We start from the raw sequence: 25714 nt of genomic DNA on the forward strand, positions 1-25714 counted from the left end.
CAACCCACTCCAGTGTTCTTGCCTGGAGAATCCCAGGGACAGCAGAGCCTGGTGGGCTGCCATCTATGGGGTCACACAGAGTCGGACACAACTGAAGTGACTTAGCATACACCACATCTTCTTTATCCATTCCTCTTTTGATGGACATTTAGGTTGCTTTCATGTCTTTGCTACTCCAAAATATACAAACAACTTGCATAGCTCAATATAAAGCAAACAAAAGAGCAAACAACCTAATCAAAAAGTGAACAGAAGACTTAAATATATATTTCTTCAAAGAAGATATTCAGGTGGCCAATAGGCACATGAAAAGATGCTCAGCATTGCTAACTATTAGAGAAATGCAAGTCAACAGTGCAATGAGGTACTACTTTACACTGGTCAGAATGGCCATCATCAAAATGTCTACAAATAAGAAGTGCCAGATGCTTGGGGCTAGTGCACTGGGATGACCCAGAGGGATGGTATGGGGAGGGAGGAGGGAGGAGGGTTCAGGATGGGGAACACATGTATACCTGTGGTGGATTCATTTTGATATTTGGCAAAACTAATACAATTATGTAAAGTTTAAAAAAAAACTTTGCCAACAAAGGTACATCTAGTCAAAGCTATAGTTTTTCCAGTAGTCATGTATGTGAGAGTTGGCCCATAAAGAAGGCTGAATGCCAAAGAATTGATGCTTTCAAGCTGTGATGCTGAAGAAGACTCTTGAGAGTCCCTTGGACTGCAAGGAGATCAAACCAGTCAATTCTAAAGGAATTCAATTTTGAATATTCATTGGAAGGACTGATGCTGAAGCTCCGATCATTTGGCCATCTAATGTGAAGAAGTGACTCACTGGAAAAGACCCTGAAGCTGGGGAAGATTGAAGGTAGGAGGAGAAGAGGGCAACAGAGGATGAGATGGTTGGATGACATCAGTGCACATAAGTTTGAGGAAACTCCAGGAGATAGAGAAGGACAGGGAAGCCTGGCATGTTGTAGTTCATGGGGTAGCAAAGATTTGGACATGACTTAGCAACTGAGCTACATATTGCAATCACTAACTATATTTTATTGTATACTTAAAATTAGTAAGAAGGTAAATTTTATGTTAAGTGTCCTTACGACACATCATCATTATCATCATCATAAAGGGTGTGAAAGAAAACTTTGGAAAATGGTGCATATATCTATGGCCTTAATGGTAGTGACAATTTCTGTGGTGTTGATTCATCCCCAAACTCATGAGCTGTATATATTAAATAGGCATAGCTTTTTACGTGTCAAAAAATTAGTGAACTACTTATGCTAGAATGTGGATGAGTTTCAAAACATTGTGTTAAGTGAAAGAAGCCAAACAAAAGGACTGCATTATGTAAGAATCTGTTTATGTGAAATTATAGAATAGCAAACTATAGGACAGAAGGCAGATCAGTAATTGTCAAGGGTGATGCTGGAGGGAGATTAACTGCAAAGGAGTATGAAAGGATTTTCTGGGCTTCTGGAAATGTTCACACATCACAGTGTGATTGTGGTGGTGGTTCTGTGAATGGATACATTTGTTAAAATAATTTGAATGTGCATTTAAAAGTGGTGAATTATATTTTATATTGTTGATTCCTCCATAAAGTTGGTTAAAACAATCAATTTGAGTAGAATAGAAAATTGAGTGCATCACACCAAGTATTATCTCCTAAAACTTTTGGTTTAGGTATGTGTGTGTGCATATATGTGTGCACATTCACATTTCTTAACAGTACAACTTATATTTCTTTTTTTTTTACACAGCTTGTATTTATTACTGCAGATTACAATTAAAAAATATTTCAACACCCCTTGTCAGGAGCATTGAGAGTTCTAACTCACAACAAGTGGTGGGATCAAAAGAAATCTGCTGGGCCAGCTAGGACCTGAAATTCTTAGGTGTTCCCAGGTACAGATGTGGTCCACATGGGAGACAGAACAAGCAGAAGTGTGGTCACCTTAAGTCCTGTTCAATAAAGCCTCCAGGTACCAAGGGACTCCAGCAGCAGGAAGTTGGATGTGACTGATTGGAGGTGAGGCCAGTGAAGGAGCAAGAAACAACTCATGGAATTAGAAATGCCTCACCTGTGCCTAAGGAACTTTAGGAAGGAGGGCTCCATCATATATATGAGAGACCATATATATACATTATAGGAGGGAGTGCCCACTTAAGTATCTGTCATCTCAGGAAGGCAGAAGCCAGCTTCCACAGTACCAGTTGGAGTAACTTCTTTCCCACTCCTTTCCCCAAGCTAGTTAGGGGAAGTCAACCCAAGAAATAGGGAAGAAGCCAACTCTGCCTGGTCCTCCCCATCACCCACACCATTGCCAGCTTCATTCTGAAACCTGCCTGCGCTAGGTGAGGAGAAAGTTCTGATTAACCATCTTCAAACTTGGAGTTCTATTTACTTACTAAAGTAAAAGACTTACTTACTTACTTACTAAGTAAGAGACTACAAGACTGTGACATAAAGCGTCCACCTACTGTCTATCACCTAAGAGAATGGAGAATGTGTTGAAAAGCCTTTGGTTGCCAGAATTTTCAACCCAAGTGCCCAGGAAAACCTCTCACAGAAGAAAGTTTAAAGACACAGTGGGGGACAGAAAATTTTTGTAAGCAAGTCATGAGTCTTGCTTGCTGAGTATGTGGGTTACACAGGGTTGTTATATAGATTAACTAAATGTGTATATATTACACATATTAATATTTATATATTATAATGATAATATTCTTATCACATGGTAGGTGCTTTGCAATAATTCATTCATTACTTTCAGGTAAACTTTGAACATATACCCTCATGATTACAATGTCTATTAGAAGAATGTTTAATTTTTGTTCTGACATCAGGAAAGATGCTACATAGCTTTCTGTATCTTTCCTCTTTCTTTGGAATCTAAGCACTACTGTAGGGATTTTTAATCTGTTTTGATCACTCATTCACTCCCTTTACTCAAAGGAGACTCAGCAAACATGTGTCAAATGAATGAATGCAATTTGAAGCCAGAATCTCTCCCCAGTAACATACCTTCCCCTTCTGCCCCAGGCTGCGTAATCTGGATCTCAGAATATACCAAGTCTCTTTCTCTGGGATGCACTGAGAAGAAAAAAAAAAAAAAAAAACAACACTTTGTAAGCAGTGCCAGTCAGTGGGGCATGCTACAGATGCTTCTTCATAAACAATTGTTTACCATGAATGTCTGGGATACTTAGGGAGACCAGGGCCTTTTGCCAGGCCTCAAAACAAGTATCTTTCTCTGGCTCAGGCCCAGAACAGCTTCCTACCAGGGAGTCCTCACCATTGATGTACAACTGCTGCAGCTCCACAGGGGCAGGGCACATGGGGTTGAGGGGTCCTGGTGGGCCTAAGGTCAGGGGTCTCCTGTAAGGCATAGAAACACTGATCATCCTTGGAACATTACACTATACATGAAAGTCGGATAGAGAAAAAAAAGAGTAGGGAGAAGTCAGCAGAACGAGGCCAGAAGAGTCTTTGACGTCATAGAAATGATCATCTCGTAAATAGAATGGTCACTCTCAATTGGTAAAAAACAAACAAACAAACAAACAAAACCCAGCCTCATCATCAGGAGGAAGTGTCTTCACAGCATTCTGCCTGGATAATTCAAGAAGCAATTAGACATAATCCATGATCCAAGACCCTGACTATGTCCTAAGACCGAGACACTGACACAGATAGAAGAACAAGACCATATTTACCAAACCAAACTTAAAAACACAAAATTTGATGAGTAAATAAGCACATTTGGGACAAAAAGAGGATTAGTAGAAGCTGAGACCCCACTGTAAAATCTAGGACTAACAATCATTTTATACAGTTATAGTAACATGTGGTCTAACTATAGGACTATTTGCACCAGAAATATTTTGTGCCAACCTAGAAAATCTATAACCTTTAGTATCATCCATTTAATGGAATGGGTAAATTTGAAATAAGAAACTGATCTATTTATGTGGGAAAATCCATTGTATACACTATTAGAAGGATTCTAAGAAGCTGTGATTATGGTCATTTTAAAGAATGTGAAAGTGGGAGCATCAAGCCACAGGAACATAGAGAAATCACTTGGCCTAATCTTGTATCCCCACAGTTCTGCATATTTTATTGTTGGGAAACCAGAAGGCTGAGACCTCACCTGATTGTGTCTCCCTGAAAGACATCTCCTGCAAATAAAACAAAGGCAGATTTGTGTCAGCAGAGGGAGCTCATCCTCAAATATTTCACACATGTACCACCTGAGCTGTGTGCTGTGCTGTGCTGTGCGGTGCTCAGTTGTGTCCGACTCTTTCGACCCCATAGCCCACCAGGCTCCTCTGTCCAGGGCTATTCTCCAGGTAAGAATACTGGGGTGGGTTGCCATGCCCTGCTCCAGGGGTTCTTCCCAATCCAGGGATCAAACACAGGTCTCCCACATTGCAGGAGAATTCTTTCCCATCTGAACCACCAGGGAAGCACAAGAATACTTAAGTGGGCAGCCTAGGTCTCCAGGGGAACTTGCAGACCCAGGAATCAAACTGGGGTCACCTGCATTGCAGATGGACTCTTTATCAGCTGAGCTACCAGGGAAGCCCATGTGCTAACAGAGTCAATTCAAATGTGATTGCAGTCTCGGATTCTCGTGAAAAAGAACTGAACCAAGCACATAACTTGCTGGGGTCAGGGCTACACATTGCTGTGTTGAATATGCAAACATCTGAGACTTGATTAGGGTTCAAGGCTGTGTTTATATACCTTAGGAAATACTAAATACAACCAAATTGTTTTTCTTGCAGAGTAGTGTGGGGCTACAGGTGGATTTCCAGAAGAAACTGTGGTTATGCCCAGAACCTCAGACTTCACCTCAGGCTTGTTAAGGACACTTTGGTCAGAGGTCCAAAGCTCTGTACATCCAGCCGAGTGCAGGATACACAGGAGGTGCTCAGAAGGGTCTGGTGAGTTGAGTTGAATTAAGTTAAAAACAGAGTTGTGCTTCCCTGGTGGCTCAGACAGTAGAGCATCTGCCTGCAATGCAGGAGACCTGGATTTGATCCCTGGGTAGGGAAGATCCCCTGGAGAAGGGAAGGGCTACCCACTCCAGTATTCTTGCCTGGAAAATTCCATGGACAGAGGAGCCTGGGGGGGCTACAGTCCATGGGGTCACAAAGAGTGGGACGTGACTGAGCATGCACTCAAAACACAAAGTTAAAGCATGTGGGTAACTGCACTAGAGCTGAAAAAGCTTTTGTGTATGCCTCTACACCAGCTGAAACTAGCCTGACCTGGGTTAAAGCAAGAAGGCTTTGGAAGCACAACAGACAGTACTTGGGAGAAACTCTCTCCTCTGGGTGGAGGGGGAGCCAGTAGCCTGACCTGTAGAGAGTGGAGCCATTGGAATACAAGATGCTGGTCCCAGGCTTTGACTCAAGGACATCTCTGAGGAAGAAGGATAGAGATTAGTCAGCTCCCATTCTCAGTCATTTCTTCGTAGGGCCTTTCAACTTTTATTTGATTGTCCACTTATGGGGGATGTAGGATGGTCTGAAGTATCTAGTGGACCAGTCTGTTTGGACCAAAGAAACTATCCAAGGAAACTGTTTGAAGTTCTTGAAACTTTACATTAAAATGTGTATTCCCTCCCCATCTTTCACCTGAGGCTTCTCCCTCCCCATCTTTCACCTGAGGCTTCATAAATTAGACTAGACATCTGTTAAGAAAACTGCCTTTTGAAGAAAGCAGGTGAGCCCATCTATTAGCACTGGGGTGGTGAGGTGGAGAATGGTAATGTGGCAGTTTCCAAGGCTGCAATGAATGGGGTTTCTGAGGCAGGGGCAGGTTGTGGAGGTTAGCAAAAGGTAAGAGAGAACACAAACCCGGTTTCCTCTGGTACCAGCAGTAAAACAGCAGGGCCACAGCCAGGAGAATGCTGAGTGATCCCCCAGTGGTTCCTCCCGCAACAAGGCCTCTTTTAATCCCGGGAATGCCTGGACAGAAAAAGTGTGTGTGAGAGCCTCAGGGAGAGGGATCTAGAGCCTGGAGGTGCCTTGAAGCCCTAGAAACTTTCCTCGGCCTGGCTGGGGTCCTGCACCCTGGGAAAGGGAGGGCTCTAACAGACAAGGACCCATGGGGGCCATTGAGGACTGGACTAGGACTGTGTGGCACAGGAAGCAGGTTTCCACTGTGGGCAGCACAGTCCTGAGCCTGCATATGACAGGAAGTGACTCACCACGTGGGGGCAGAAGGCAGGAATCTGAGGGGATTGTGGCAAAGGGGAGAAAAGGAAGCCAGCTCCCTCCACTGACCCACTCACCTCACTTCAGACATTAATATTCGGAGGGATATATATGGTTTCCCAGGTGGCTCACTGGTCAAGAATCTGCCTGCTAATGCAGGAGACACAAGAGTTGTGGAACCGATCCCTGGGTCAGGAAGATCTCTTCGGTAGAAGGCAACCCATTCTAGTATTCTTGCCTGGAAAATTCTCTGGACAGAGGAGACTGGCAGGCTATATAGTACATGGGGTTGAAAAGAGTTGGACATGACTGAGTGACTGAGCACACACACACTACATCTGTCTATCTATCTAACCAGTTGTCTATCTATTCTGTACTCTTGTAATTTGGCCACTTGGAAATTTCCCCTAGACATCTGGAAAGATGTTATGATGATGACTTGGCAGAATCTAACTTGGAACAGCAACATGCCTGAGAAAGAAAGCAAATATCTCTACTGATTAGGGCACTAGTTGAACCAACAATAACTCTGATATTGCTCTCCATTAAAATAATAAACTGGGACACCACAATGAAATGACATCAGTTTCCTTCCTCCTAGAAGCCTGAGTCTTATGTGCTTTGAAGAGGTGGGGGGAAAAAACTGATAGAAGGAATAGACTAAATTGTTGGAGAATTTTGATTTTTTTTCATCAGATACATTCTCCAAGGCCAGGGTGCCCTCTCTCCACTCCTATTCAACATAGTTCTAGAATTTCTAGCCAGACCAATCAGGCAAGAAAATAATAATAATAAAGGCCTCAAAATTGGAAAGGAAGAAAAAAAATTGTCTCTGTTGGAAGATGTGACCTTAAATAAAGAAAATCTTAAAGACTTCCCAGAAAATCTGTTAGAACTAATGAACTAATTCATAGAGTTGCAGAATACAATATAAATACAAAAATCAGATGTGCTCTATACAACAACAAGGGATTATCTGAAGAAGAAATAAAGAAAACAATCTTGTTTTCAATAGCATCAAAAACAATAAAAGAGTTATTATTGATTGCAAATTTAATCAAAGAGATTAAAGATCTGTATATTGAAAACTATAAGATATGGTTAAACAAATGAAGACACAAATACATGGAAAGAAATCCCATGTTGGTGAATTGAAAGAATTAATATTGCTAAAATGTCCATATTGTTCAAAGCTATTGAAGCCAAACAGAGTTAATGCAATCCCTATCAAAATTCCAACATCATTTTTTATAGAAATTAAAAAAAAATTGTATGGAATAACAAAAGACACCAAATAGCTAAAGCAATCCTGCAACAAAAGAACAAAGCCGGAGGCTCTACACTTCCTGATTTCAAACAAAAAACAAAGCTTGAACAAACAAAAGAAATTGGCATTGGCATAAAAAACATGAGAAACATGAACCAGTGGAATAGAATCAAGAGTCCAGACATAAACCTGTGAATATATCATCAACTAATATCTGTCAAAGGAGTCAAAAATACTCAGTGGAAAAGATAATCTCTAAATAAATGGTGCTGGGGAAACTTGCTAATTCACATGCAAAAGAATGAAACTGGACCTCCACCTTAAACCACTCACAAAAATTAACTGGAAATGTATTAAAGACTTTAAGAACAGAAACCATAAAACCTCTAGGAGAAATTATAGGGGAAAAGTCCTTGGTAATAATATGAGGAAGTCATACAACTCTATAGCCAAAAAAACCTTCAAATAATAGTTTTAAAATGGACAAAAGATCTGAATAGTCATTTTTACAAAGAAGACATGCAAATGCCAACAGGCACAGGAAAACGTGTTCAACATCACTAATCATCAGGGAAATGCAAATCAAAACCACAGTGAGGTAGCACCTCACACCTGTTACAATGGCCTTTTTTTTAATAAAATTGTTTGAAATCAGAGCATAAGCAAAAGAGTTAAGAATAAGTTTACATGCCTTATTTTAATAAAGCAGTCTAGGTTATGGTGTCCTTGGACTGCAAGGAGACCAAACCAGAGCCAATCCTAAAGGAAACCAACCCTGAATATTCATTGACAGGACTGATGCTGAAGCTGAAGCTCCAATACTTTGGAGCTTTACACTTGATGTAAACAGCTGACTCACTGGAAAAGACCCTGATGCTGGGAAAGACGGAAGGCAAAAGGAGAAGGGGTCAGTAGAGGATGAGATGATTAGACAGCATCACTGACCCACTGGACTTGAATTTGAGCAAACTCTGGGAGATATTGAAGCCTGGCTTGCTACAGTCCATGGGGTTGCAAAGTCAAACATGACTTAATGACTGAACAACAACAAGGTTATGGTGATTTAGCAAAACATAGGAAAGCAAGAAAATGTGTCACACTTATATCAAATTAAGCATGTTGAGTTATGTTACTAATGTACACAATTTTAATTTTGCTTTACACTTTTCATCAAAATAAACTTTATTCCCTAAAACAAAAAAAAAAAATGGAGACAGGAAGTGTGTTGGTAAGGACAAGGAGAGAAGAAAACCCTTGTACAGTGTTGGTGAGAATGTAAATTGGTGCAGTCACAGTGAAAAGCAGTATGTAGACTCCTAGAAAATTAAAAAAAGAAAAAAAGAACTATTATATGATCTAGCAGTCCCACTTCTGGGTATATATCCAAAGAAAACAGAATTACTATCTCAAAGAGATATCTGCATCCCCATGTTTACCGCCATATTATTTACAATAACCAAGATATGTGCAACCTAAATATCATTGATGTATGAATAGATACAGAAAGTGCTCGCGACTGAATTGCATCTGGCTGTCTTAAGAAATAAAAAAGGGGGAGATGCTGGGAGCCAGCACGGGAGTTCCCACCCATGACAAAGGTCATGTGGAGAGGCCCTGAAGGCAAAGGTGAATCAGGACTCAAGGGGCCCCCCTGGACCTGCCTGAGCGTCTACCCCAAAACAAGAATCTGTCTGTTTAACTATTTTATGACTTTCACCTACTCCTCTGACATTTATGGAGGGCTATCCCTGACCACCTTTCTCTGTAAGAAAACCAACTTAGAGCTCTAGTTAATAAGTCTCCAGGGTATAATAGGTGTGCTCCAATTCAAATCCCTCAGAAAGCTTTCTAACTTGCCTGACAGGTTTCTGAACTCTTACAGCTATGCATGTGATTGTTCACAACCTCCCAACCATAAGAGGCACAGGAAGCTTAAGATATTTTAACAATTCAGAGCTTCTCAGAGAGTTAAAATTGTTAGAATAGAACTAGTAGAGGATTTCTTTGTTGAGCTAATGCTTGCTGCCAAGTTTCCGTATCCCTTATCCATTGTGTCCCTGGGAGTGTATTGATTAACATAGTTGGTATATAGAAAAATAAGTAAAAGCTTTAATGTTAATAATAACCTTAGACCCTTGAGCTAATAAATTCTTCCCTTGATTATCCCCCACTGCACCTTTGCCCTATAGGAATGCAACTCTACCTAGTGCTTTCAGGGAGTGGCGCCAAATCTTAAGAAAAATCACCTCTGGAGAAAATAAGTTTTTCTGGTTGACTAATCTTTATCAGAAGAAGAATGTTAACAGGTCTCCTGACCAGAAGATGATGTAAATCACCTAAAGCCTTTGTATATGATAAGTGTGCAGAAAGAAAGCCTGGTTTCGATAAGGGTCAAGGACTGCTGACCTTGCATGACTTTGCACCCCCTATTATCTTCTATGTACAACTTAGGGTATAAAAGCTCCTTTTGAAAATAAAGCTATGGGCCTTGCTCATCAGGCTTGGTCTCCCCGTGTCGTTCTTGTTTCCTTTTCTCTCCTTTTCTTTTCTGTTCTTCCTTCAGGATGACTAATTTGGAGCGTGGGGGCCCTCTGAGACCACTTAACTGCCTGGGCTTCTAAGACCCACTCGAGAAGGTGCCTAAGGCGGGGCACCTTCAGCTATTTGAGAGGGCGCCTGTGGCCTCCATGGTCAAAGCAAGTTTGGTGTCACGAATTTTATTGGCTTTCTGCATAAACCAGTTAGATCAAGCCTCTGTTCTCTCTGCTTTGCTATCCTTTCGCCAACGCCGTCCTCCTGAGGGAATCCCTGGATCCAACCGGGGCTGGACCCCGGTAGGGTTTCCCTGGTGGCTCAGTGGTAAAGAATCCCCCTGCCAATGCAGGGCTACAGTCCAACTTGTCACAAAGAGTCAGACACGACTGAGTGACAAAGCACAAGCCAACGCTGGAGACACACGTTCGATTCTAGGTCAGGAAGATCCCCTACAGAAGGAAATGGCAACCCACTCCAGTATTCTTGCCTGGGAAATCCCATGGACAGAGGAGCGTGGTATGCTACACTCCATGGGGTCACAAAAGAGTCAGACATGACTTAGCAACTAAACGACAACAAACACACACTATTCAATTATGATGGAATGTGAATATGATAGACTATTATACAGCTATAAAAAAGAAAATTCTTTTTTATAGCCATTTGCAACAACATGTATGGAGCCTGAGGGTATTATGCTAAGTGCAACAAGTCAGACAGAGGGAAAGACAAATATTTTATGATCTCACTTACATATAGACTCTTTCAAAAAAAAAGAAACACTCACAAAAACAGAGAATGAATTGGTGGTTGCCAAGGGTAGGGGCTGGAGGGTGGGAGAAATGGGTGAAGGTGGTCAAAGGATACAAACTTCCAGTTATAAAATGAGTAAGTTTGGAGGATGTGATATATACAATGGTGATTATAGCTAAGAATATATTGTAAATATATTTGAAAATTGCTAAGATAGACCAACCTAGACAGCATATTAAAAAGCAGAGACATTACTTTGCCAACAAAGGTCCATCTGGTCAAGGCTATGGTTTTTCCAGTAGTCATGTATGAATGTGAGAGTTGGACTATAAAGAAAGCTGAGTGCTGAAGAATTGATACTTTTGACCTGTGGAGTTGGAGATGAGTCTTGAGAGTCCCTTGGACTGCAAGGAGATCCAACCAGTCCGTACTAAAGGAAATCAGTCCTGAATATTTATTGGAAGGACTGATGTTGAAGCTGAAACTCCAATACTTTGGCCACCTGATGCGAAGAGCTGACTCATTTGAAATGACCCGGATGCTGGGAAAGATTGAAGGCGGGAAGAGAAGGGGATGACAGAGGATGAGATGGTTGGGTGGCATCACTGACTCAATGGACATGAATTTGAGTAAACTCTGGGAGTTGGTTATGGACAGGGAGGCCGGGTGTACTGCAGTCCCTGGGGTCGCAAAGAGTCAGACATGACTGAGCAACTGAAGTGAACTGAAGATAGTAGATTATAAATGTTCTTATCACACATACACTCACAAAATTCCAACTGTGTAAGGTGATGGATGTGTTAACTAACTTTTTTGTGGTAATAAATTTGAAATATATACATGCAGCAAATCACTTTATTGTATACTGTAAACTTACATGATGTTGTATTTCAATTATATCTCACTATAAGTGGAATAGCAACAAAAAGGAAGGCATAACCTCTAAAATCAGGCTGTTAGGTTAGAGACATTCCTCTTTTTACTACCTGTGTGGCCAGCAACCTTTATTTAATCTTCCCTGTTTGTCAGTTTTCTTATCTGTAAAATGGAGATAACGGTAACTATAGCAGTACTATTGTTGGTGAATAAAAATGAGTTAATAAAGTGCTTTGAATGGTTCTTAACATATGATAGGACTTCCCTGGTGGCTCAGATGGTAAAGTGTCTGCCTACAATGTGGGAGACCCAGGTTCGATCCCTGGGTCGGGAAGATCCCCTGGAGAAGGAAATGGCAACCCACTCCAGTACTCTTGCCTGGAAAATCTCATGGACGGAGGATTCTGGGAGGCTACAGTTCATGGGGTCACAAAGAGTCGGACACGACTGAGTGACTTCACTTTTTTTTTTAACATATGATAAGTGCTATGTCTATGTAAGTATTGTCTCTTATTCATTGCCCTTACATTATGCCCTCAGTTCAGTACAGTTGCTCAGTCATGTCTGACTCTTTGCAACCCCATGGACTGCAGCACGCTAGGCTTCCCTGTCCATCACCAACTCCCGGAGCTTGCTCAAAATCACATCCATCGAGTTGGTGATGCCATCCAATCATCTCATCATCTGTCATCCCCTTCTCCTTCTGCCTTCAATCTTTCCCAGCATCAGGGTCTTTTCTAATGCCCTAGACCCTCAGAAATTTCACGGCCCTTTGACCAGTTTCAGGGACACTCTCACACATTAGGCTCACTCACACAGCATCAGGTGGCACAATGGTAAAGAATCTATCTGCCAACGCAGGAGATGCTAGAGGCTCGGGTTCAATCCCTGGGTCGGGAAGACTCCCTGGAGTAAGAAATGGCAGCCCACTCCAGTATTCTTGCCTGGACTATTCCCTGGACAGCAGAACCTAGTGAGCTACAGTCCTTGGGGTCACAAAGAGTCGGACACAACTGAGCATGCACACAGCACTACCTTAGCCAACTTCAGCTCATTCTATGGACTGAATTGTGTTCCACCAAAATTCATAAACTGAAGTGATTCTAACCCTAGTGTGATGGCTTTGGAGATGGTGCCTTTGAGAAGTACTCAGGTTTAGATGAGGCCGTGAGAATGGTCCTTCATGCTAGGATTCAGTTCAGTTCAGTTCAGTCGCTTAGTCGTGTCCGACTGTTTGCAACCCCATGAATCACAGCATGCCAGGCCTCCCTATCAATCACCAACTCCCGGAGTTCACTCAAACTCATGTCCACCGAGTCGGTGATGCCATCCAGCCATCTCATCCTCTGTCGTTCCCTCCTCCTCCTTCCCCCAATCCCTCCCAGCATCAGAGCCTTTTCCAATGAGTCAACTCTTCACATGAGGTGGCCAAAGTATTGGAGTTTCAGCTTTTGCATCAGTCCTTCCAATGAACACCCAGGACTGATCTCCTTTAGGATGGACTGGTTGGATCTCCTTGCAGTCCAAGGGACTCTCAAGACTCTTCTCCAACACCACAGTTCAAAAGCATCAATTCTTCAACACTCAGCTTTCTTCACAGTCCAACTCTCACATCCATACATCACCACTGGAAAAGCCATAGCCTTGACTAGATGGACCTTTGTTGACAAAGTAATGTCTCTGCTTTTGAATATGCCATCTAAGTTGGTCTTAACTTTCCTTCCAAGGAGTAAGCGTCTTTTAATTTCATGGCTGCAATCACCATCTGCAATGATTTTGGAGCCCCCCAAAATAAGTCTGACACTGTTTCCACTGTTTCCCCATCTATTTCCCATGAAGTGATGGGACTAGATGCTATGATCTTAGTTTTCTGAATGTTTTAGTTTTCTGTAAGCCAACTTTTTCACTCTCCACTTTCACTTTCATCAAGAGGCTTTTTAGTTCCTCTTCACTTTCTGCCATAAGGGTGGTGTTGTCTGCATATCTGTGGCTATTGATATTTCTCCTGGCAATCTTGATTCCAGCATGTTCTTCCAGCCCAGCATTTCTCATGATGTATTCTGCATATAAGTTAAATAAGCAGGGTGACAATATACGGCCTTGATGTACTCCTTTTCCTATTTGGAACCAATCTGTTGTTCCATGTCCAGTTCTAACTGTTGCTTCCTGACCTGCATATAGGTTTCTCAAGAGGCAGGTCAGGTGGTCTGGTATTCCCATTTCTTTCAGAATTTTCCACAGTTTATTGATGGGATTGGGGCCCTTAAAAGAAGAGATTCCAGAGATCTCTCTCACTCTCTCCCCAACTCTGTCTCATGAGGACACAGCTAGAGGGCAGAAGTCTGCAGACCAGGAAGAGGCATCTCTCCAGAAACTAATCATGCCAGCATCCTGATTTCAGTCCTGATCTCAGACTTCCAGCCTCTGAAACTGTAAGAAATAAACTCCTGCTCTTAAAGTCACCCTGTCTACCATATCTTGTTACAGAAATGCAAGCTAAGACAGCCTACCTTGGCACTAGTGCTCCAGGCTACCTCAGAGTTTCTATCCTGCTATGCTATTTGTTATGCTATATGACATTTCTAATCACAGAGATTTTGCAGGAAGTCCACAAATTAAAAAGAAGACATTCTGGTTCTGTTGCATATCAACTGAATCCTCGAAATCTGCTTACACTCTGAGATCATCTGTTTCCTTGCAGAACAGTTGTGAGAGTAAAATGAAATTACATGTGTGAAGGAACCAGTTCACTGCCTGTATCAGAGGATGCTGATTCATTCTACTGACCTTAAAATTCAAAAGGAAAGATGAGAAATTTTACCTATAGGTGTGAATTACCAACAGATTCACAATTATTCTTTTTCAGGGATTGTAAGTAAAATTTTCAGTATAAGAGTCTTCGTGGACTCATATTGAGTGCAGTAAATCAAACAGAGAAAGACAAATATCACATGATACCATTTATATGTGGAGTCTGAGGAAAAAAGGGTACGAATGAACTTATCTGCAAAACAGAAATAGTTAGAGAGGCGGAAAACAAACTTGGGCTCCCCTGGTGGCTCAGATGGTAACGCATCTGCCTTCAGTGCAGGAGTTCCGGGTTTGATCCCTGGGTCTGGGAGATCCCCTTGAGAAGAGAATGGCTATCCACTCCAGTATTCTTGCCTGGAGAATCCCATGGACAGAGGAGCCTGGTGGGCTATGGTCCATGGAATTGCAGAGTCGAACATGACTGAGCGACTAAACACAAGCATACAAAACAAACTTATGGTTACTAAGGGATAAATTAGGAGATTGGGATTGATGTATGCACACTGTGCATGCATGCTAAGTTGCTTCAGTCGTGTCTGACTCTTTGTGACCCTGTGGACTGGAGCCCACCAGGTTCCTCTGTCCATGGAGATTCATCAGGCAAGAATACTGGAGTGGGTTGCCATGCCTTCCCATACATACACTACTACATACAAAACAGATCACTAATAAGGACCTACTGTATAGCACAGGGTAATTGTTGGTTGCTCAGTTGTGTTTGACTCTCACAACCCCATGGACTGTAGCCCTCCAGGCTCATGTGTCCATGGAATTTTCCAGGCAAGAATACTAGAGTGGGTTGCCATTCCCTTCTCCAGGGGATCTTCCTAGTACAGAGATCAAACCTGGGTCTTCTGTATTGCAGGTGGGTTCTTTACCATTTGGGCCACCAGGAAATCCTATATAACACAAAATATAGCTCAATACTCCATATATATAGCTCAATACTCCATAATGACCTATATGGGGAAAGAATCTTAAAAAGAATTGATATATGTATATGTATATGTATAGCAGATTCATTTTGCCATACACCTGAAACTAACACAACATTGTAAATCAACTATACTACAATCAAAGTTAAAAGAAAATCAATTAGCAAAGAAAAGCCTTCCTGGAGAAGCAATGTTCCTACCCTCAGTGTCACTCTGGATTCTAGGGCGTTCAAGACTCTTCAGAGGGTGTCTTTGGGCAGCTTTCAACTTTGCTAATCTCTTTTTCCCTTCGCCCACCTGATTCTTGAAATGTCATTTTAATGGTATTTCAGGCTTAGTCTCTGCCCTTCTCTGCTGGGAATTACACCCAATATTACTGTTCAAGAAATTTTGAGGATGAGATGCAGACCCTCCTGTGGCATCTATTTGGGGGAAGACATGGCAGTTCCCCTGACCTGGGAAGGCCCTGCTTGATCACGGGACATGCCCTGAGGGAGTTGAAGGGAAAATTGTAGAGCAGCTGTGCCATTAGCATAGCAACCCCTTGCCAGAGCCACTAACCGAACTGTTTAGGTTTATGGCTCAGTCAGGGCTGACTGATTTTATATAAATAGCACAGTTCTCTGCTTATTTAGCATGGTGGATAGTGGTACTTCTTCAAAAAACTTTGACAATGGTTTCTCTCTCTGAGCTAAAAGATTGTATTGAGGTTCAAATCCAGGCTGCTAGGTAGAAGCTTTGTGACCTAATGCAAATCAGCCAACTTTTTTGAGTTTCACTCTCTTTTTCTGTAGAATGAAGATAATGATCTCTTTCATTTCTAGGATTATTACTATGATAAGCAAAAGTGATATATGCAAAATATATTCACTCAGCAAATATTTACTGAATGCTTATTATGAGCTATCAGTAGAATAGGCACTTGTGATAACAAATGGTCAAAATAGAGATCTACCTTCATGAAGCTACTATGGGAGATGTGGAATTGTTGAAAGTGTCAGTCACTCAGTCATGTCTGACTCTTTGTGGCCCCATGAACTATATCTCACCAGGCTCTCTGTCCTTGGGGATTCTCCAGACAAGAATACTGGTATGGGTTGCCATTCCCATCTTCAAGGGATCTTCCCAACTCAGAGACCAAACCCAGTCTCCTGCATTGCAGGTGGGTTCTTTACCATCTAGCTACCAGGGAAGCCCTCATGGGAGATGTGAAAGGAGACAGCAAAGACTACATGGTATGGTAGTTGGTGACACATGCTGCAAGGAAGAATCAAGAAGGACCAGGAGAGGGAGGGCTTGGTGAAGAGCTGCTACATTGCATAGTATGGCTGGGAAGATCTCATTGAGAAGGTGAGTAGAGTTCTGAAGGAAGCAAGGGAATGAGCATGAGGATATCAGGGAAAAGCATTGCAAAGGCCCTGTGGTGGAATGTGACTGAAAGCTTTGAAGAAGAGACAGGAGGCCCTGGTGGCTCAGGTGGAGAAGGGGAGTGGTGAGCCATTAGGTCACAGTAGTAGGACCAACAGATCACCAGGACCCAGAGGAATGTTGAGAGGACATTGGTTCTCTCTCTGAAGGAGATAGGAAGCCATGGGCAAAAGAGAAACCCACCTGCAATGCAGGAGAAACATGATCTGATTTACAGCTTAGAGTTCCTCCTGATGCCGTGTTGAGAACAGATGAAGCAGAAGAACAGTATTATTGCAATCATCCAGGTGGCTTGGATCAGGTGGTAGGAGTGGACTTGGTGGGAATTAGTCATATTCTGGGGGTATTTTGAAGGCAGTGCTATCAGACTTGCAGGTAGATTCAAAGTGGAAGATCTAGAATGACGCCTGGCTCATGGGCTATAGCCCACCAAGATCCTCTGCCCATGGGATTTTCCAGGCAAGAATACCAGAGTGCAGTGCCATTTCCTACTCCAGGGGAAAATGTGATGAAGGTCCAATAACAAAAACTTAAAAGGAGCATCTGATGAATAGGTATAATAGTACCTATTAGAGTGAGGAAAGCCTGATAGTGATGAGTCTGAAAGAAAATAGAAGTGAAGACAGTGAGTAGAGATAACTCTTTTAAGGGGTTTAAATATAAAGGAAAGCAGGAAAATCTTTGCTTTCCCGTAGTTAACCCAGGATGCAAATGAACCTGAAATAGAGGCTGCATTGAAGCCCCATAGGAATCATTTCTTCAGTGCCACAGTGGCTGAGTGGAAACCTGGCTTGACTTTATATGACTCCTTGGAGATAGATGAATGGAGAGAGAGATATAAGCTAGGACTGTGCAATCGCAAAGGAAAGCTTATCTCCTCTATGGACATTTAGGGGCTCCATATTCACTCTTGGTACTTGTAAGTTTCATAACTTGCATGCGATTTGGTACTAAGATACTCTTAGACCCTCAGTAACAGAGTAAAATGATGCCTTAGATCTTTGGTCCTGTGGGATGATTTACTGAAAGGAGAGTATAGTTGACACTTAGGATGGTGGAGCTATGCCCTACCCTAAAACACTACTAATGACATGAGGCTGTTCTTGGAGAGCAACAAAACAATGGATCAGCATAAAAACACACAAAATCATCCCCAAGGGGTGAAATGGTCCCTGGACAGCATTAGCTCACTGGAGTACCTCCTTACAACTTGATTTATTGATATTTAATGGAAGAAAGTGTCTATCACCTTGGAAGATGGCAAAGTGGAAATGAAATTTAAAAAGGAGAATCATAAAGATAGTTGGCTATGTCCACCCCTAATTTGAGAAATATGAGAATAAATAAGATCAATGGGGATTAAACCTTACTTCTCACAGTGACGTTCACTGCCTCGCTCTGGATGAGGCCGTAGCCATTGTCAGCTGTGCAGTAGTAGCTCCCGGCATGGCTCTCCCCGATAACAGGGATCTCCAGCTCTGCTCTCTGGGAGCGCTGGCTTTTCTGCCCCAGACTCTCCCTCGTGTCCTCTCTGTGCCAAGAGAATGTGGTGTTCCCAGTGCCTTTGGCCACAGAGCAGACAAGGACCAGCGTCTCCCCTTCAATCACCTGGTCTTCTTGGGGCTGGGTTTCCAGGAGCACTCCAGACACAGGGATTCCTGTGTGAACACAGGACAACAGGTGAGGGCATGATGGGAGGAGGATGGGGCTGGGATGTTGGACAGGGGCACTTTTATGGGACTTGAAGATATACTCTTCTGCAGGTGCTAGCACTGTAGCCCAGAGATTGCAGATTTCAGACCTAGAGCATCACTAAATGTAACAACCTTTTCATCCTGATACACGGGCTCCAGGAGAGAAAAATTGACTCTCCTTGGAAAAGTATTTGGGTTTTATGTCATATCCTAGTTATTAGTCTGCATTATTTTGATCCCACAGAGATAATAGCAATAGTCGCTATCATTACATTGGCCTAGACTACATCCTTTTCCATCAGTCCTTCTTTGGTACTTAAGACAAGCCAATATTTGCTATATTTATCTTTCTATGTATGTATGTCCTCCTTTTCCATTTTACACATCACACTGTTTATTGTTACCAGTTGAGGTCCATCTCTGTGGTTATGTGTTTTCTAAACAGTTTCCCCAAAGACCTGACATCCTAGAATCTGTTGATTCAGTAGCAAAGCATTTAGCTTCATGTTTTCATTTTGTTTTCCCCAAATCTGTATCTACCTCCATGAATCACCTCTGTCATTTCAAGGTGCTGGAATTTTAAAGAAACGCTAAGTTTTTAGAGAAATATAGATGGAAGCAAAATCCTGTATTTCTTTTATTATAGTACCTCACTTCTCATGAGATCTAAGCCTGGAGCCTCTGTCAGGCTGACAAAATCCATCTGTGCTGGGCCCCCAGAGGGCCAGATGGAGCAGCCAGGGGAGACATCACCACCTGGCCCTCCAACACTCACTCTGCACATCAATCTGAAGTGGGAGGCTGCGTTTGTGGATGCCACCGGTCAGTGTTTCAGCACCACACGAGTATGATCCTGAGTCCTCTCTCCAAATGGCTGTGATCTGGAGGTCCGGAGACACACTCCAGTTCGAGATCATGACCCCATCGTCTCTCAAGAATACAAAGTGAAGCCGAGTGTCTGGCCGCTCCAGCGGGAGCCGTGTCCCGCAGCTCAGGTTTACAGGCTTCCCCTCTATAGGCTGGGAATCTGTGACTTCCAGCTTTGGACGTGAAAATAGTTCTAGAGAGAAGAGGGAAACCAAGCTCTCAGTATGAGGCCGGCTTGGATTCTTGGTTCCAGAAAACGTCAGACATCCAACAGGACAAACTTATTGGCCCCTCTATTACATTTATCTTTCCCAGGACTCTTTAAGTTAAATTACTCCACTTTCTCTACCTCTTAGAGGACTTAGGTCACAAATTTATCCAACATTTGCTAAGGTATCAACTTATGTAGGGAATTTCCTGGAGGTCTAGTTGTAAGGGCAGTGTGCTTTCAACTGCCGAGAGCCTTGTTACAATCCTGATCAGGGAACTAAGAAAATCCCACAAGCCATGAGGCACACCAAAACTAATCAGTAAACAAACAGAAAAACTACTCATATAGATCCCCACTCAGGTGCCCAGTTTATCCCACCCTGACATTGATTAGGAAATGTGTATGAAATGAAGGGTTTACCTTGAATTTGAATATTTGTCTGACTTGTTCTCAATACATAAGCATTTTCCAAGAATCCAATGCACTGGTAACAGCCACTGTTATTTAAACTTGCTTTGGGTATCAAAAGATCAAAGCTTTCATCAGTACCAGAAATAATTTTTCGATTCCAAGTATACTTCACAACAGCCAGTTTCTCTCTCCCCCTTTTCTGGCATCTCAGAACCAGCTCATCACCTTCAAACACAGAATATGGCGCCTGGAGGATGAGGGAGGCTGGAAATCACACAGAGATAAGACACTGTCATTCAGGCACTCTTTCTTCTGAGTCTTCTGAATTTCAGAGTTTTTCTTTTCTTCCTTTTCCTTCCCCAGGATTTAGTCTTCTGATCCAAGCTCATTCATCTTCCAAATCAGTGTGACTTGCTTCAGATACAATTCCTAAATAAATCCTAGACACATCTATTTAATCATTCAAGGACAGATTCAAAAATAAAAGGATTCTAACATGGAGAGGAAAAGCTGAGAGACGTGACCAAAATATCTGATATCATTGAATACAGCAAAGATCAGCACCAACCTACTGACTAGATAACAGGAGTTATCAAAGATGTCTTTGGAGAAATACACTAGAAAGTGTTACAGTGCATTGAAGTGCACTAGGCAGAGGGTTTGTGGTCATAGACACAAATCCAGGGTCAAGATACAGTGAATGTGGTCCGCTCATGAACCTCCCATGCTCTACAGATTCTGATTAGAGACAAGTTCTACACTTTCTCTCTGAGATGACAGCAGTGAATGCCTGCTCCTACTGACCAATGCCTGGGGAGTGATCAAACCAGGGGTCCTCAACACCCAGACCACGGACAGTGGCCTGTTAGGAACCAGGCTGCACAGCAGGAGGTGAACAGCAGGCAAGCAAGCGAAGCTTCACCTGTATTTACAGTTGCTCCCCATCACTCACATCACCACCTGAGATCCGCTTCCTGTCAGAGCAGCAGCACCATTAGATTCTCATAGGAGCATGAACCCTACTGCACTTGAATCATCCCAAAACCATCCCCTTACTCCCTACTCCGTGGAAGAGTTATCTTCCACTGAAATGGTCCCTGGTGCCAAAAAGGTTGGGGACCACTGCTCTAAATGAAGATCTTTAGAATAGGAAAAACTGGATGAAGAGATATGTGTGCCAGTTAGATAGGAAAGTAGTGGAGAAGGGACAAATCCTAAGACAGGTGAGGACATAAGGCCTGAGGCTGGAGATTTCCCACCTCTGAATTCTTGTTTTATGGCACTTTTTACTTTCTGTTTTGTGCTCAGCACATTCATGTAGATGCAATTTCTCCCAAAGGAGGCTACAATGTCATTAAAGACAGGACCTAAGACAGCTTCACTTCTGAATCCCCTAAAACTAACTCCTTCCTTTAATTATGTAAGTGTGCAAGATGTCTGCTGATTAATGTTAGATGTTTAAACTCTGATGTCAATAGTAGTTTGAAAAACACCTATAGACAATGCGGGAGGTCGGACGTGAAACTGAAAGGTCAAGGCTTAGAGTAGAATGAAGACTTTCCTTGGGAAATCCAGGGAGCTAAGATGTACTGAAACCGCTTCCCAAGTTTTCACTAATTCACCTACTTTCTCACCTGAAGAAAAGATCAAGTGCACAGGGCTACTTGGGAGTGAGCCTGGGGCCTGGCACCTGTACTGTCCAGAATCACGAACCTCAAGGGTATTTCCTGGAGTTTCACGTGGACGTGCTTTCCCAGAGAACCAACGGTAGCCTTGTAATTTCTCTTGTGCATAGAAGTGAAATCCATTGCAAGTCAGATTCACTCTCTCTCCATGGAAGACAGTGGTCCACGGAGGCTGGACGGAAATCACGGATTTGTGTACAGTAGCTGGAGAGAAGAGAAATAAGTCTGAGGTGAAGGTGCCTGCATTCCCACTTGGGCGGTTTGTGTGGAATGGACCAGAAGACCTGGCTTTGGAGGATCTCTGAAAGAACCTGTGGCAGGACTGCTGTTTCCCCAGGTTTCAAATTTGCTGACTGTTTGTCTTACTCAAGAGTGTCAGCAGCTGCTCTATGGTCTGCAACAGAATACTGGCCTTTCAGAGGGCAACCCCAGCAGGACCTACTCAGCATGGGAGATCAGTGATGGGAGACTTGCCAACCCCCTTACCTTTTCAAACAGGCCACATCTTCAAGTAGATTCCTCCTGGGCTCCTTCCCACCTGGATTCTTCGTGTTACACGCATTTCTCTAAGATGAGCATTTGTTTGGCAAGGCCACAAAGTGGGGTGAGGGATTATAGAGGGAGGGAGTGTAGGAATTTGAGGTCAATTCCAAAGTTATAGAAAAGGATCTAAATAGTATTTTTACCAACAAGAAGTAGGTAGTGCTGCTATGAGCAGGCTGTTGTCTGAAGTGGGAATTACCCTGAAATAACTACAAAGGGTATGAGCGCTGGGAACTAGGTGCTTCTAAATCCCCACACCTCAAAGATACTTTTTCATGAAAATAAAATGTGGGCCCTGCATAAAATCAAGCCTTAAGATCTTTGAATTATTGATGGACAGAAGCTGGAGAATGTAAGCGTAAATACAAATTAAAAATAAGAGGTTTCATTCTCCCTGTTTAAAGTAAGAGAAACAACTCTCTCTCTCTCTCTCTGTTTTTTTCTTCAGAATTTCTTTCAAATATATGTGAATCTTTATAATTGCTAAAAAGTCTCTTGCCTGTCTCACAACTCAGAACCATCTTTCTCAAGAAGGAGCCATCTTTTTGAAATGCAGCCATGTAGGGGGACAGCTCCTCTGGCTCCTGACTCCCCATTACCATGGAAGGGTAAGAGTTTATCTTTGGTGTGTACCTTGCTCCAGTATGCAACAGTAACTCCAGTCTTACCTAGAGATATGTGTGAGCTAAGTTGCTTCAGTCGTATCTGACTCTATGTGACCCTGTGGACTGCAGCCTGGCAGGCTCCTCTGTCTATGGGGTTCTCCAGGCAAATTACCTGGAGAATTCCATGGACAGAGGAGCTAGGTGGGCTGCAGTCTATGGGGTCTCAAAGAGTCAGACACAACAGAGTGACTGACACTAAATATGTGGCAAAAGGTGCTGTCAAGTCCTCCTGATTGAGAACTAATTATTCTTTAATCTTGAAAACATGGATGTAATGGGCTGAATCCCCTTGGCCATCTAAGAATGAGAAATCCTTTTCTGTCTTTGCAATCTCTTGGTGGATTTCCCGTGATGGGCATTGTATTCTGCTTTAATGTTTTAGTTCAATTCAGTTCAGTTGCTCAGTCATGTCCGACTCTTTGCAACCTCATGGACTGCAGCACACCAGGCCTTCCTGTCCATCACCAACTCCCAGAGTTTACTCAAACTCATGTCCATTGAGTCGGTGATGACATCTAACCATCTCATCCTCTGTCATCCCCTTCTCCTTCCACCTTCAATCATTCCCAGCACCAGGGTCTTTTCCAATAAGTCAGCTCTTTGCATCAGGTACCCAAAGTATTGGAGATTCAGCTTCAACATCAGTCCTTCCAAAGAATATTCAGGACTGATTTCCTTTATGATGGACTGAATGGATCTCTTTGCAGTCCAGGGGACTCTCAAGAGTCTTTTCCAACACCACAGTTCAAAAGCATCAATTCTTCGGCACTCAGCTTTCTTTACAGTCCAACTCTCACATCCATACACGACTACTGGAAAAACCATAGCTTTGACTAGATGAATCTTTGTTGGTAAAGTAATGTCTCTGCTTTTAAATACACTGTCTAGGTTGGTCATAACTTTCCTTCCAAGGAGTAGGCGTCTTTTAATTTCATGGCTGCAGTCACCATTTGCAGTGATTTTGGAGCCCCCAAAAATAAAGTCTGCCCATTTTCCCCCATTTATTTGCCATGGAGTGATGGGACCAGATGCTATGATCTTAGTTTTCTGAATGTTAAGCTTTAAGCCAACTTTTTTGCTCTCCTCTTTCACTTTCATCAAGAGGCTCTTCAGTTCTTTTTCACTTTCTGCCATAAGGGTGGTGTCATCTGCATATCTGAGGTTATTGATATTCCCATCTCTCTAAGAATTTTCTGCAGTTTCTTGTGAGGCGGTCCTAAGATGGTGGAGGAATAGGACAGGGAGACCACTTTCTCCCCTACAAATTCATCAAAAGAACATTTAAACGCTGAGTAAATTCCACAAAACAACTTCTGAATGCCGGCAGAGGACATCAGGCACCCAGAAAAACAGCCCATTGTCTTCAAAAGGAGGTAGGAAAAAATATAAGAGACAAAAAAAGAGACAAAAGAGATAGGGACAGAGCTCCGTCCCGGGAAGGGAGTCTTAAAAAGAGAGAAGTTTCCAAACACCAGGAAACACTCTCACTGCCGAGTCTGTGGCGAGCCTTGGAAGCACAGAGGGCAACGTAATAGGGAGGAAAAATAAATAAATAATTAAAACCCACAGATTACGAGCCCAACAGTAACTCCCCCAGCGGAGAAGCAGCGCAGACGCCTGCATCCGCCAAGCGGGGGCTGGGCAGGGAGGCGTGGGCTGCATTTGTTAGAGTAAGGACCAGGCCTGAACGCCCTGAGGGCAATCTGAGTGAACTAACTTGGGCTAGCAAACCAGACTGTGGGATAGCTACCACACGAAAAGTCCTAACCTAAGACTCCACCAGGCCCGCGCACAGAACAAAGGACTGAACAGAACTAGCCGGCTGCAGACCATCCCCCTCTGGTGACTGGCAGCCAGAGGCAGAAGGGGGCAATCACAGCCCCAGAGAGACATTATCTACCAAACTGCAAGCGGTCTTCTTTGCTAACTAACACTTCTTGGGGTTCTGGACGGACAACATCCACCTGAGAAGGTGCGCTGGTTGTACACTCATAAAACCGAGTGGCAGGGAAGGGGGAGGTGATAAGTCGCAGTGACCACGCTTGCCAGACACCTCATCACCTGAGCTGTTCGGACCTGGGAAGGGCACAAAACACAGGCCCAACTGAGTGTGCACCTCTGAGGACTACCCGAGTGCCTGAACCTGAGCGGCTTAGACGTGGGAGGTGCATGCAGCCCAGGGCCGGCCTTGGACGGTTCCCAACAGAGCAATCTACAGCCTGAGCAGTGTGGGCAGAGAGGACACAAGTGCCGTGAGCAGGGGCAGGCCCACTGTGGCTGCGACACTGCAAGCACATGCCAGTGTTATTTGTTTGCAGCGTCCCTCCCTCCCCACAGCGCGACTGAACAAGTGAACCTAAAAAAAGTGTCCACCACTGCCCCCACTAGTGACAGGGAGGAAATCAGACACTGAAGAGACCAGCAAACAGAAGAAGCTAAAACAGAGGGAACCACCTTGGAAGTGAGAGGTGCAATAGATTAAAACCCTGTAGTTAGTACCAACTACATAGGAAGCAGCTTATCAGATCAGATCAGATCAGTCGATCAGTCATGTCTGACTCTTTGTGACCCCATGAATCGCAGCACGCCAGGCCTCCCTGTCCATCACCAACTCCCGGAGTTCACCCAGACTCACGTCCATCAAGTCAGTGATGCCATCCAGCCATCTCATAGATCTTTAGAAATATAAGCCAGACCAAGGAACTATCCAAAAATGACTGACTACAGCAACACCAGAGAAAGTCCTAGATATATTTTTACTATTTTTACTATCATTCTTTTTAAAAAATTTTTTTT

At 43.1% G+C, this 25714-nt stretch overlaps 1 protein-coding gene across 2 annotated transcripts in view; it reads right to left on the minus strand.

Moving 5' to 3' along the window:
• The window catches only part of FCRL4 (Fc receptor-like 4), a 48259-nt gene that overhangs the window by 8995 nt on the left and 13550 nt on the right, over window positions 1-25714 (minus strand). Inside the window, exons 3-11 of one of the 2 annotated variants that reach the window (XM_010843752.1) lie at window positions 21660-21914; window positions 20035-20289; window positions 19312-19596; window positions 18213-18500; window positions 5878-5988; window positions 5378-5440; window positions 4164-4191; window positions 3306-3388; window positions 3035-3103 (exon numbers count right to left, since the gene is read on the minus strand). In XM_010843752.1, the coding sequence (XP_010842054.1) occupies window positions 3035-3103; window positions 3306-3388; window positions 4164-4191; window positions 5378-5440; window positions 5878-5988; window positions 18213-18500; window positions 19312-19596; window positions 20035-20289; window positions 21660-21914 (1437 nt within the window). The remainder of the gene's footprint in view (window positions 1-3034; window positions 3104-3305; window positions 3389-4163; window positions 4192-5377; window positions 5441-5877; window positions 5989-18212; window positions 18501-19311; window positions 19597-20034; window positions 20290-21659; window positions 21915-25714) is intronic. The other variant, XM_010843753.1, reaches the window with a different exon arrangement.

This window comes from Bison bison, unplaced genomic scaffold (genome assembly GCF_000754665.1).
Source record: "Bison bison bison isolate TAMUID 2011002044 unplaced genomic scaffold, Bison_UMD1.0 scf7180017864186, whole genome shotgun sequence".
Lineage (NCBI taxonomy): Eukaryota > Metazoa > Chordata > Mammalia > Artiodactyla > Bovidae > Bison > Bison bison.